Source organism: Capra hircus, chromosome 1 (assembly GCF_001704415.2).
Source record: "Capra hircus breed San Clemente chromosome 1, ASM170441v1, whole genome shotgun sequence".
NCBI classification, from domain to species: domain Eukaryota; kingdom Metazoa; phylum Chordata; class Mammalia; order Artiodactyla; family Bovidae; genus Capra; species Capra hircus.
In genome coordinates this window covers 52,284,179-52,296,983 of record NC_030808.1, presented here as the reverse complement: position 1 = coordinate 52,296,983, position 12,805 = coordinate 52,284,179, and the positions used below count along the sequence as shown (strand labels likewise).

General features: G+C 37.5%; 1 protein-coding gene across 8 annotated transcripts in view; it reads right to left on the bottom strand.

Moving 5' to 3' along the window:
- Positions 1-12,805, bottom strand: part of BBX (BBX, HMG-box containing) — a 290,746-nt gene that overhangs the window by 26,947 nt on the left and 250,994 nt on the right. For all 8 annotated transcript variants that reach the window (XM_018062653.1, XM_018062985.1, XM_018063039.1 and 5 more), the window contains 3 exons: positions 8,285-9,293; positions 7,466-7,604; positions 3,872-4,020 (listed from right to left, as the gene is read on the bottom strand). In XM_018062653.1, coding sequence (XP_017918142.1) covers positions 3,872-4,020; positions 7,466-7,604; positions 8,285-9,293 — 1,297 coding nt within the window. The remainder of the gene's footprint in view (positions 1-3,871; positions 4,021-7,465; positions 7,605-8,284; positions 9,294-12,805) is intronic.

The window sequence follows — 12,805 nt, the reverse complement described above, 5'->3', positions numbered from 1 at the left end:
AGTTTCATGTTTTTAAGCTATAAAAAGAGCAGAGGTTTTATCCTAAGACTAGGCTGTCATTTTGTTAATGAACACATAAGTAATGAAGGGCCAATGAAACAGTAAATACCTTTGTAATAATTTATAGCAAAGTGGCTACTAAACATATGAATCTGTGGACTGTGATAAGTTCAAGTAAATGAGCCACAATCAAGTTAGGATTCATTGAGGAGGAGCCACCTTATTGGGCTAGAAATGCATGCTTTGTTAAAAAACTCAGGATTATAGTAGGCATACCTTTTATACCTGTAAATGTGCTGTCACCATGCTTAAGAAAATGGCTAGGGACAGTGAAGACTCTCAAATAGCTACAGGGCAAGAAACAGAGTTCTGCCCAACCTGGAAGCTATCACTTCCTGACGGGAAAGGGATGGCCTGATTTTCATCACATCTCAGCTCTTGAACACTATTAATATAGTCAGGTCAGCTCAATCCCAAACAGGGAATTCTGTCCTCAATCTTTAACACTGCAAACCCGCTTCTTTGATTTCCATTGTGATTTTCAAAAATTTCAAATTCTTTAACAGTGGGAATTTGAATCTTGCAGAGTAAGCGTAAATTGGAGAAACATGGTAAAGACTAACAGTATGTTTGTTAATAGGCTAAAAAACAATGTGAAAAGATAAAAGAGATAAGGAAGGAGAAATTGAGTCAAGGGTCAAGATTGGGCATAATTTAAACACTCCAAATTGAACTCAATTAACTTTTTCTTCATGACCCTACTTGCTTGAAAACTACTATTTTACAGAGCACTCTGACTTCCGATACTTTTGTAAAAAGTGCTTCACACATTAACAGTATACTTAAAATAATGTGTCAAAACAAATCTCTTAAGTTATAATTAAATTTAGATTTATAATTCAAAGCTTTCATTTGAATATATACAAGTAACTGTGTGAGATAAACCAGAAAACACTGTAGAAATGGGCTGCTGCAGCTGACCTGCATTGTGAATGAGATAGATAACTTCCTGGATAATCTTAGAAGCAAAGGGAAATTCTATGCCTAAATCACCGATACACTAAGCCTACTATAATGTGGCCTGGACCTTGTTAGAGGAAGGTAGACCCGTTACATACACTTAAGGAACAGGACGGAGACAGTAGAGGGCATGATGGAAAAGGGAAAGACCACTTGGAAATACAGATACAAACAAGACGACCACTGGAAAAATACAAGTATAAACCCAACTAGGTCCTATGATCTTGAGGTATGTAACTATATAAATGCATGCATAAATATTTCTTCTAAAAATTACATTTCATAAAAATTCTATACATGTTATATAACCTGGAGCAGCTAAAAAAAAGAAATACCTAGTATAAGGCAGGGAAAAATACAATAATAAATGTTGAATAAGAAATACAGGAGAAAATAAAATACAAATGTTGTTGGAGAAAAAATGAGGTTTCCTATGAAAACATGCTCCTTTACTAAAGAATTACTGATCTCACTCACAATGTTTGCTTTGAACAATTCATTATGCAAAAATGCAAAGGGTCTAGACTCTAAGAAAACAATCTCCTCTATCCTCTAAAGACCAGGCAATTACAGCGCAGCTGGTATGATAATTTCATTAATAACTTGTAGGATAGTACACTGGCACTAATACCAAATTATAATCAACTACAAATACTACTTCTTTAGTTTGCTAAATAGAGAATATATTATTTAATTTGTTTTATTTTAATTGCATTTTGCTCCACAAGTTGGAATGAGCAAAATCTAAGGTCTTGACAGCCTTCCTATTTATGCAATTACTGGTACACTTTAAGAACCAGGGACTTTGTGGCTTGAGAGGCATAACAGAAGAGTTAAGATGATATTGTATAAAGTATAATCCAAAGCTCCAAAAAAGCTATTTCACATCAAAAGAAATACTGTTAATCTCAGTTGGGAGAGGAAAAACATATAACAGACAACCAAGACCCAAGAGAAGGTCTCATGAAAATAGATCCTAACTTCAGGGTTTTATAGCTTTACAAAAATAAATCTATTGTTACAGTCCCTGATAGATAATTCAGCCAACTTCAGAGCTCTAAAATGAATGTCTCCAACGGCAAGGAGTGGAGGAAGAGCATATGTCCTGCACATCAATCAATTAAGTTCCATTTTATTAGTTTGCTAAGTCATGTATTTATCAGCAACTTTAAATCCAAGAATTGTGGGGGCTCACGATACCTGGCATCTTTGGGCTCATGGACTGCTTTGCCTATTCCTAAACATCTCCAGGGCACAAGGACTGGCATTTCACTCGGTAATCCATTATGGTGCTCAGCTACCTACCTGTCAACAGGCTGCTTTATTTCTTTCCTACCTATCTTGGAAGATCTCAGAACAACCTTATTTTATTTTCTCAGATGAGCAAACTCAGTGAGGCAATATTTCTTTTTTAGCTCTTTATTCACCAGACTTGTTTTTATTAACCACAGCGGAAAACTGAGCTAATTCTAAAATCACTTTTACATTCCTTCCCACCTTTTATCACAAAGGGGGCATTTTCCTCACCTTTTCAGATCCACCCTGAGATACGGGTCTCCTTGTTGTTTCAGTTTCTGTGTACAGTGGGGGTTTTAGATCTTGATGGAGAAAGGTTTAGGTTTCTTCATAGATATACTTTTTCCCTAGATATATATGTTATGGACTCCCCCAAATCCGTGAAATTATATATACTCGTTACTATTTATCTTTGATCATTCTCCATGATTGCTAGATTTTGACAAGATTTGTGCAAAGATAGATATCATTTTCTATCTATCCATTCATCTATGCATTCAGCTAAATACACACAAAAAGGGAAGTATTCTGATTTGCCATAGAGCGAGCAACAGGTTGCCTCTTTTACAGGGTAATTATGAGAATGCTGCCATCAAATCCTGCTCAGAATTTGATCCTGGAAACAACAAACCCCCACACTAGTTCTTCATCTCTCATTCACTACCTCTAGAGGAGAGCTACCGAATGACGTTTTCCACCTCTATGTGGAAAAATAAAGGTATACTCACTTGTCTACCAACTTTCAGACCTAAAGTAAACTCAGAAGAGAAGTTTTGCACTGGGAGCAATACTGTGGCTTTGTGTAGGACAGTTCTTCATTGTACTTGAATGTCCTACGCAGGTTAGGATGTTTAGAACTCTAGCCTCTGCCATACAAATGTGCCAGGGGTTGTGACCACTGAAAGTGCACTCCCCACTCTAATGAACCGCAGTGTTGCCCCTCATGAGTGCTGAGACTCCCCAACCCCTCAAGCCACACTGACAATTTTAAAAACTTCCTTGATATACACAGAAGAGAATCTGATATTCTTGAAAAAGAATATGTACATAGCACTTCTCTAAATTTAATAAAACCAATAAAAATTATATTGCCAAAGTATTACGGGGAGTTTTGGTTCAATTGCCAGTTAAGAATGTGATCTCCTGACTAGGTGAATGGAAGGATTTCACTGCCCCCAGAGTCCAACCTGTTGCAGACACACAGAGAAACAGATGAACTGGGTTCAGCCAACAGTTCCTGCTCAAGAAAAGCTCAGCATTCCCAACCTGAATTATGGAGACAAGAAGGTCGAAGACCATGTATAATTAAGACCTGCATATGGGCAAATGTATAGGTTGAGATGCCCAAGGACGAAGGCTGAAGAGACTTAGGAAGAAGACGAGAGAGAAAAGAGTAAGGCAGGAACCAAGATAACCCTGGAAAACAACTGAAATTCCAACTCGCCACTGCTTCAACTGCAAACCCAAGTACATATCTAAAGGGAGCTGCAGACAGTCAGAAGAGGCTTCAGTTAGAGTCTGACCATGCTGCAGGAAGGCACAGCACGCATCTAACCTTTGCTGGTTTTAGTCGGTTCTGCGGACATATTTCCAGTCTTTTTCTTTTTCCTTGGGACAGGTACACATTTCCGGTCAAATGTAACAGGACTATACTGAGGGAGGCTGTTGAATTTCTTTTCAAATTCTTCATCCAGCTTTGTTGAGCTAATGAAAGACGGGAGGGGAGAGACTCAATCAGCACATGATGTAAATATTTAAAAAGGAAACAATCTAAGATATATTTTAAGATATTCCATTTGAAAATGGGGTTCCTTAAGAATTAGGACATTGCTAAATTCTGTGCAAGGACATAAAATATCTTTTTAGAAATGCTTGAGATTTACCAACACAGTTTTCTTAATAAACTCACATGACAGGTTATGTTATTACCTTAGAAAAGTAGAAACATTATATAAAATAGCAGGGTATTATTGAAGTGGAGAATTTGCTGTTTTTTTTCCATTGGCACAGGAATTTTTTATTAAGTTCAATACAAAGCATATTCTATCCAAGTTTTTCATTCTGAAGATTCTCATGTATATGTATGTATATGTATATACACACACACATACATATAGCAAGTTTATTTATAGAAATTAGTAACTTATATTGATAACTTCGTAAACTTAATTTAAAAAAATTACTGACTCATTTGTGTGCATGCTAAGTTGCTCATTTGTGTCTGACCCTATAGACCATAGCCTGTTAGGCTCCTCTGTCCATGGGATTCTCCAGGCCAGAATATTAGAGTGGGTTGCCGTGCCCTCCTCCAGGGAATCTTTCTGAAGCAGGGATAGAATCCTCATCTCTTATTGTCTCCTGCATTGGCAAGGAGACAATACTTTATTACTAGTGCCATGCAGCAAGCCCATTAACTAGTTTAGTACTTGATTAAAACACACATTTATCTGGAGAGTCCTGTGGACTGAGAAGCCTGGTGGGCTACAGTCCATGGGGTCACAAAGAGTTGAATAAGATTGAGCAACTAACACACAAAGAAGATATAAACAAATATTCTGAAGATTGGAAAAAAAATTCTGGATAGTTGACCAGGATGAGGACAAAACATTCAAAGAGAAAAGTAAAGCCAGTTTTCCAAGTACACACCAGCAGAGAGGCAACATGACTTTAACGCAAACCACAAATGACTCCAGAAATGCCACCAGCAAAGTTGGGAAATCCTTGGACTGCTGCTGACTGTCTCTACGTAGCCCCACAGCAATGGCAGTGTGCCTGCTGGAAGCTAGGCTGGTTGCTGGCTTTCATTTATAGTGAGATTTATTAGCTAAGATGCGACCCAAACAGATGGGAGAAGCTGCAGGGGAACTGTTGTGCTTGGGAGATGGAAAATGGAAGGCGTACTGGGAAGAGGGCAGCTTTGAGTACTCACTTACCAGAAGTTAACACGTTAGGCTGCTACCTGAGAAATGTACTTGAGGTGTGTTCACCTAAGACTCTTTTCTCAGTCTTGGAGGAATGTATAAGAATGGGGAGCACAAATAGGACAGTCAGATGGTCATCAGAAAGGCCCCCCTGAAAAAGGCCATTATTAAGTTCTAACAAAGCAGTTAAAGGTGATGGCTTGTGGGTGATGCTCCTCCCTTAGTAAAATTTTCTTTTGTCATTTCAGTTAATAAATTATAGTAATGGAAAATCAGGTAACATCTGATACTAATCAGTTGCTGTAGAAAGCTATCTATAAGATGTGAATTTTTTAGATACTCTGAATAACCAAAAGAGAAATATGAAAATGTAAGCTGTAACTCCTTAGGTCCCTTGGGACTTCCCCACCCCTCACTTTTTTCACCTAGAATAATTACCTATGTTTTTCTTAAAGAAGTCTATAAAAGTAGAACTGCCAATACAGAGTGAATTTTCCTTGGCTACAGGTAACTAAACAGCACATTTTCTGTGATAAAAAGGTTTACACTACTCATTTAGAAATCTCAGAGAAGATTGACAGATGTGGCATTTTTCACTGCTCAGGAACTATGCTGGCATGTTCCAAATTAAGCAAGCCCAGACAATCTGATTCTGACAGGCCAATATTTGAAGAAGGGAGAGGAGGAAAGACCAGGGTTGTACCACTGATTTAGCCTGCAGAAAATCACACCCCCAGTTAAACACATGTGGCTTCCTAAGAAACGATTAAAACAAAAACACCCCAATCTCTTTTCAGGAACAGATTTCCAAGACTGTTTCACTTTTCTTGTTCCTCAGAGAAGACTGGTAAAAACATTCAGGAGTTTCTAATAGAAGCACCAGAGAACTTTTTGCTGGGGAGCCTTCAGGCCTGCTTTATTTATTCCCTTGGGCTTTCACACTGTCTGCAATAAGACCTATACCTCTCTCAGTGTGCAGACCTACAGGACACTGGTAATTCCAGAAGATGGAGAACACTGGCTCTAATGCTCAATTTTTAAGACAATCCTGCAAATCCTTCTGTGCTTGACAATAACAAAGGTGAGGATTTTCATGTCACTGTTTAAGCATAATGTTGGCAAAATAATCTGAACTTTGGACTTTTAAAAATATTAGAACAAAATATATAAAGTTATAAATATATCGTCTCAATATAAATAATATTGAGGAATCATCCTCATGAGAAATACTTTCCACCCTCCCACTGTGTAATGAGGGCCTTAAGATTAACCAGACCTCAAAGCATTGTAATGTCCAGTTGACAAAGTACATTATCCCACAGAAAAGAAATGCTAGTATTTATGGATAAAACAAATATAATACTCCTAATGCATAAAATTTGCATACCTTTAACATACTTATGAAAAAATATGGAAAATATATTAAAGTGTACTTATTTCTATTCAGTGTATTCTTTTCAAATTTGGCTAATGAGAAAGCTAAAGGACAGTACGACTGAATATACAGATGCTTTCTTTTTTCACCAATATAAAGTATTGCATCGCCTATCAAAATGCTTTATGTTAAGCTTGGTATTAGGAGTCTGTCTTATATAATAAAAAATAAAATAATTCTTAATTATTTTATCAATGTATGCTCCTTCTTGATACTGCATTTTAATACATAGTTAATTGCTGAAATTTCTCTGTATGTGAGACAATATTCAATCTAATATTTTTTACCTTAGAGCATTAGAACCTGGTTTAAACAAAACAAGATTAGAGGTAGGAACATAATTTTATGTACATTCTCAGCTGCCAGTATTTTATAAATGTGTACATAACCTTTACAAATATTATATGAAGTACATAGAGTATACAAAGTTAGCAAAGTATAAGCCTGTGATATTCATTGTACACTTCAGATTAGAACTACATCTTGGCGATATGAAAGGATTTACAATGTCACACCACTAGCACAAGGTGGACCTCAACTGAAACTCAGGCCTAAGTCTACAATCTACACATTCTGTACCATAATTAAAACATGAAAGACACTATTACTCACACACCATGCTAACAGCAGGAATCACATGATGATCTGTATTTCTTCATGAGTTTACTAAGACCACAGTAAGTGCTGACTGAATACTCAAAGAATAAGCTGTCAGTGATTTGTTTACCTTGAAAACTTAATACTACTGCACGTATGGTCTGTGCTGCGTGGCTGACTGTCCACAGGCACTTACCCAAGGACAGAGTCTTCCTTTGGCTTTGTCTTTTTGAACTTCTTGCTTCCACTGGTCCCACTCTGGCTAAATGCCCAGCTTTCTTCATTCCAACACCCTTCATGATCAGACGAGTTTCCTTTTCCTGAGCTTCGTTTCCCTAAGGAAATTCAAAAGAGTGTGCTTGGCATATTGGGATGGAAAGGAAATAATCTTAATTGCTTCATAAGTGACCTTTTGACCCCTTAGGTACTATTTGCATGATGCTATTTGTTAATTATTTCAGAGAACTCAGGACCACCTTCAGTAACAGAATGTGTAAAAAAGTAACTTACAGACTGAGATCCACAGTCTCATAACTCAACAGGTGCTACTTGACTCCTGAGAAAGACTAACTACTATTTACTTTTCCATTACAGAATCAGCCTGAGGTGTAGACTTGTTTCTAGAGTCTACAGGTCAAGATTCTGTCAACCATACCTGCGTGATTCTGAAAATTATTTCCATCAGTTAAAAACCAGACTAAGAGCTCTACACATGCAATACTGATCCTTCAAAACAAAAAATCAGCTGACACCAGTAAAAAGGAAAAAGACTGGAGTAACTTAGAACACTTACATTCTGAGAATTACGTTGAATAGAAACGTTCCTCTATGGTGCTAAAACATACGGTAAAATGACAAATGTATATATTCTATAAGCCACAAAGACTCATACAGATCTAAGATACTATTTTGATACTAATGTTCTTTACTGTAGTCTTAACTGCTTTTCAATACCTCTGAAGGAGGAATTCTGCTAGGTTTCCATGTTCTCTTCAGATTTTGAGAAGTCGCTTACCTCTGTCAACATTAGCTCGCAGAGAGGTGAGCATGCCCTCAGACACCAGGGTTTTATAAAGAGCACCTTTGCAAGACCTCTCCGATTTCCGGGAGCCACAAGTCTCTATCTTTCTGTGACAGTCACTGTCCTCAGGCTTGGCCTGTCCTGACAGGGTGGGTGGTAGCGCATCCTCCGTGGGGGTCAACGGTTCTGCTTTGATACCCTCTGGCACCTCACCAGAAATGTTCTTGCTGGCAGAAATGCTGATAAAATCTGGAGGCCTTGACTCTTTGGTGGGGTCTGAGGATTTTTCCTTCGACATCTTCTTCTCTCTAGATCTCACTTTTTTCTTTGGTGGCTTGGCATCCAAAATACTCCCCTTTCCGCTGGAGGATGGGCGGGCCTTCTTGCGAGGGGTGTCTCCAAGCTTCTCAATGCCCCAGTCTCCCTTGGCCACAGCCTCAATGGTGTACATGACGCTCTCGATATCTGACTCCGAGGACTGCCTCTTCTTGCAGGCCTTCTTGGGTGTGGATTTATCATTTCCGTGTCGATCCATTTTGTTTTTCTTCTTTTTCTTTTTTAGCTTCTCTGGTTTGCTTAGTGCTGTGGGATCCTCAATGATCATGATTCCATGAGGATGGCATATGTGGTCCTTTCTACTGGGAACATCGCTTATTATTATCTTGCTACTGGCAGAGTAGGAAAAATCAGGGAAGTGGCCACATTTTTGATCTTCCTCTAATTCTTCCTTTTTAATTTCTTTGGGAGCTTCCATTTTTATACCTATTATATCATCCATTCGGAGCTCCTCAAAATTTCTTATTTCCTTAGAATCTCTTACATTTTCCTTAGCTGATTTTTCAAATTCTGCTTCTTTCTGTAACCTGGCTTCATCTGTTTTCTCCATTTTTGTGTCTCTTTCTTCCTTTCCCTTTTCCAATTCTTTAATTCTTCCACCATCTAATTCTTTCGCTCTTATTAGCTTTGATTCTTCCATTTTCACCCCCTCTGATGCCAGGCACATCTAAACAGTTAAACACAATGAGAACAAAACACATTACTGCATACCTGAAATTACCTTAAACTTTTAAATTGCATCCTTAAAAAAAAATAATCAAAACAAACTTCAAACTTTACAATAACAAGTCCACTTCTGAAAAATTAACTTATCCAAATTAATAAAAGTTTTATAATATAATCATTCAGCTCTGGAGGAACATACACTCAAACTGTCATCTTTCAGTTTCTGATGAAGCTTTTAGTATGAAAATGAGATTTGGTAAAAGGAGCGGGGAAGCTAGAGTTGTAAGACCTGAGCTTGAGTCCTCATTTTGCTCCTTGCTAACTCTGTATCTAGAATGAGTCATTTCAGCCCTCAGTCCTCTGCTGCCTTTGTGAGATAAAAATGATGATGACAGTTATCTCAGAGGACCCTGTGAGGTGTAAGTGAGATGATGCGTGCATGGCAGTGCTTAGTAAATCACCCCCAAACTCTATTCAGATATTTACCTTTTCTCTTTTCCTTGGGGAAATATGAGGAGAATAGCAACAATTTCTACCTAATCACTTGAAATTAGAAATTATAAGATGAAAGCTCTGAAAAGTAAGTAGTAGGTTGCTTTCTTTGAAAAACTTGTTAGCAAACTTGATCTGATCTGAACTTACATGGCTGTAAATTCTGACCGGAACTATAATGAAAATGCTTTGCATTGATAATTTATTTCAGCATGACTATACATGTTCTGGCTATCAAATCTCCATGAATTTGAATATATACTGGAGGAATGAATGGCATACTGTAAGATACATATACTATATCACTTTCCCTAAAATTTGAAAATTTTTGAGTGTCAAAACAGATCTGGCAGTAATTCGGTTAGTTTTTAAACTCCCCAAATTTCACATATAGGACATTAAAGGAGAATGTTGCCATTTTACTCTGCAGCAGCTCTAGGTACTTTGAAACTGCAATCTGAAGCTATTTTCAAAAAAGGATATTATAGTTCATTGTCAAATTCATCTTCAATACCTAGGTTTTCACTCAGAAACACTCCCTGTAAGGTGCACAGGTGCCAGGCCACTAAAGGTATAAGGATCAATAATGCCCATCCCACGCTGTCCTGATAGCCTCCACCCCAGCCCCCCAGCACATCTGAGGAATTCATCACAGTGACAAGGCTGATGAGACCAATGGCAGCACAGAGATTCTTAGCCATTACTCATTTTATCTACTTTTCACTGACTGTCAATTTAGAGGAAAAAGACTATTAGGGCATGCTGAGCCCCCCACATCAAGTACATGAGTAGGAAACTGAACTGTTTTAAAAGAAAAATCACCATTTTATGGAATGGCAAGTTGCCAGAGATTGTTAACAGCTATAAAGATTTCATTTTTTAAAGTATCCATTTTAAAATGGATAATACATTGAATTAAACATCAGATACCATTTCACCTCATTTTTTCCCTTAGTAATTTTAGGACATCTCAAACCCTTCCATAAGAATTATAGTATGATTAATAAATCTGGGAAGAAACTGGTGAAAAGGCTGGGGGAACGCAGGCAGTGTGAGGTTTCTTTAAAGAAATGAAGATGACGAGAGTACCCAGTCCTTTGGGATCATTCATAGGAAAGATCTGAAATACTACAAATTCACAACAGAGCTGTCTTTTTCAGGAGATCAGTTAACTTTTAGGCCTCAGCAAACAGTTATGAAGACTGAGAAGTTCCCTTTATTAGGCCCAACCAGGAAAAAAAAAAAAATCAAAGCAAAAGGTCAAATTAATTCTGTAATACTGATACATTTCATCTTCCCTGTGTACTTTACTCTCAGGGGAGATCTGCTCTTTTTGTCTTAATTTTGAAATAATTTTTATTTTCCTTTCTCAAATATACTAGTCCTTCATGAATCTAACTGCCCCAAATGGGGAGAGACACTATGCTAGTTCTGGCAAAAAGGCTAGAAAGGCATCATCAAGGTAAATTTTATAGTTTTCAAGCACTATCACTCTGGTGGCCTTTAATAAGTCATTTCAGGGACCTTTACCACACAGGCCTTGATTTTCACAGTGGTGAACCAATGGTTTGCATTTGCACAGGTTCATCTTAGCAAACCCAATAACACTTTGCAAACTCTATTCTCAGCTTCAATATATTTCAGAATGATGCTCCTCATCACCCCTGATAGAATTCTATAGCTAGGAATGAAATGGAACAAATGCAGACATTCACTCTGGGGACATATTCCAGGAAATAGCATAATATTTCTTGGGAAGGTAATTACACTGAGCATAGTCAAGCTTTACTTCCTTGTTTCAGGCTCTTAAAAGTTTTTTCAAAAATAGAGCATGCTAATTCTAAATTACAAGGAAAACAATTACATGGCTGGAAATTAAATTATAACAATCAAACAAATAACTACAAATCACAAATCTCACTAACCAAAACCCAAACACACAGAAATCAGACTCTCAGAGTTGAGTGTTGCTCTAGACTTATCTAATTATCTAATGTTATCTAATTTAACATTCTTCCTAGTATAGAAATTCATTTTACTAAAACACCTGAAAATGAGTTAACCATCGTTTGGCACAAAGACAGTGACCATATTAGAGGACAATAAGGGCAATTCTGTTTGAAATTTTTAAATATTAAGCAAAAATCTAAGGTAACCCTATTAGTCCTGGTTGTTCCCTGAGCCACTTGAATCAATTCACTCATTCTCTCCTGTGACAGACTTTCAAATCCTAGAAGACAGACTTTATGCTCCCATGAGTCTCTCTCCCTGGCAAACTGCTCATAATACGTAAAGGCTTCCTGGCCTTTTAAAAGTTGGGTCCCTTTTATCTAGATGCAGTATGGTCATCCTGAAGTGAGAATGTATTTTATTGAAATAAAGTGGGTTCCTGTGTGAGCACTGCACTTGCCCAAGGCCACACAGTGAGCTACGGAGCTTATACTTAAATCCATATGAGGATATAAAGGCTGAAAAATGGTAACAGTACATCCTCTAGTGAGTTATTGGGGGCAAAAATAAATGAATGTGCGCAAATAAAACTCGCAAATAACGTTAAGTCTGGAAAACACTCATCTTTCTTAGATTAAGTTCCTAGCTATCCTGTAATATTCCAGATGAAAAGTGAAACTATTTGTCAGTTGATATCAACCCTAATCTTCTAATGGGAACCAAAGATGAACTTGCCCCACTGGTTTTTTTTTTTAAACAGGTCAAACTTCTGGCTTGTATTAGGTTTGTAGTCAACTAAAGTTCTGGACTACCCCCATAACTATGCTGGGGAGCTTGGTCTCTGCCATTCAATATGTTTATATTTTTTGTACCTAGATGCAAGATTTTTCACTTTTCCTTACAAAGTACATCCTTTTCAAAGTCTGAATTAAGTTACCTTCCAGTTTGGTCTTATACACATATTTGATAAAGTTGCTTTTTGTGTTTTGGTCCAAATCTTTGGTAATAATGTTGAGTAGGACACGGCCAAAGACACAGCCTTCTGACAAACCTTTAGAGCCCTTTCATCAG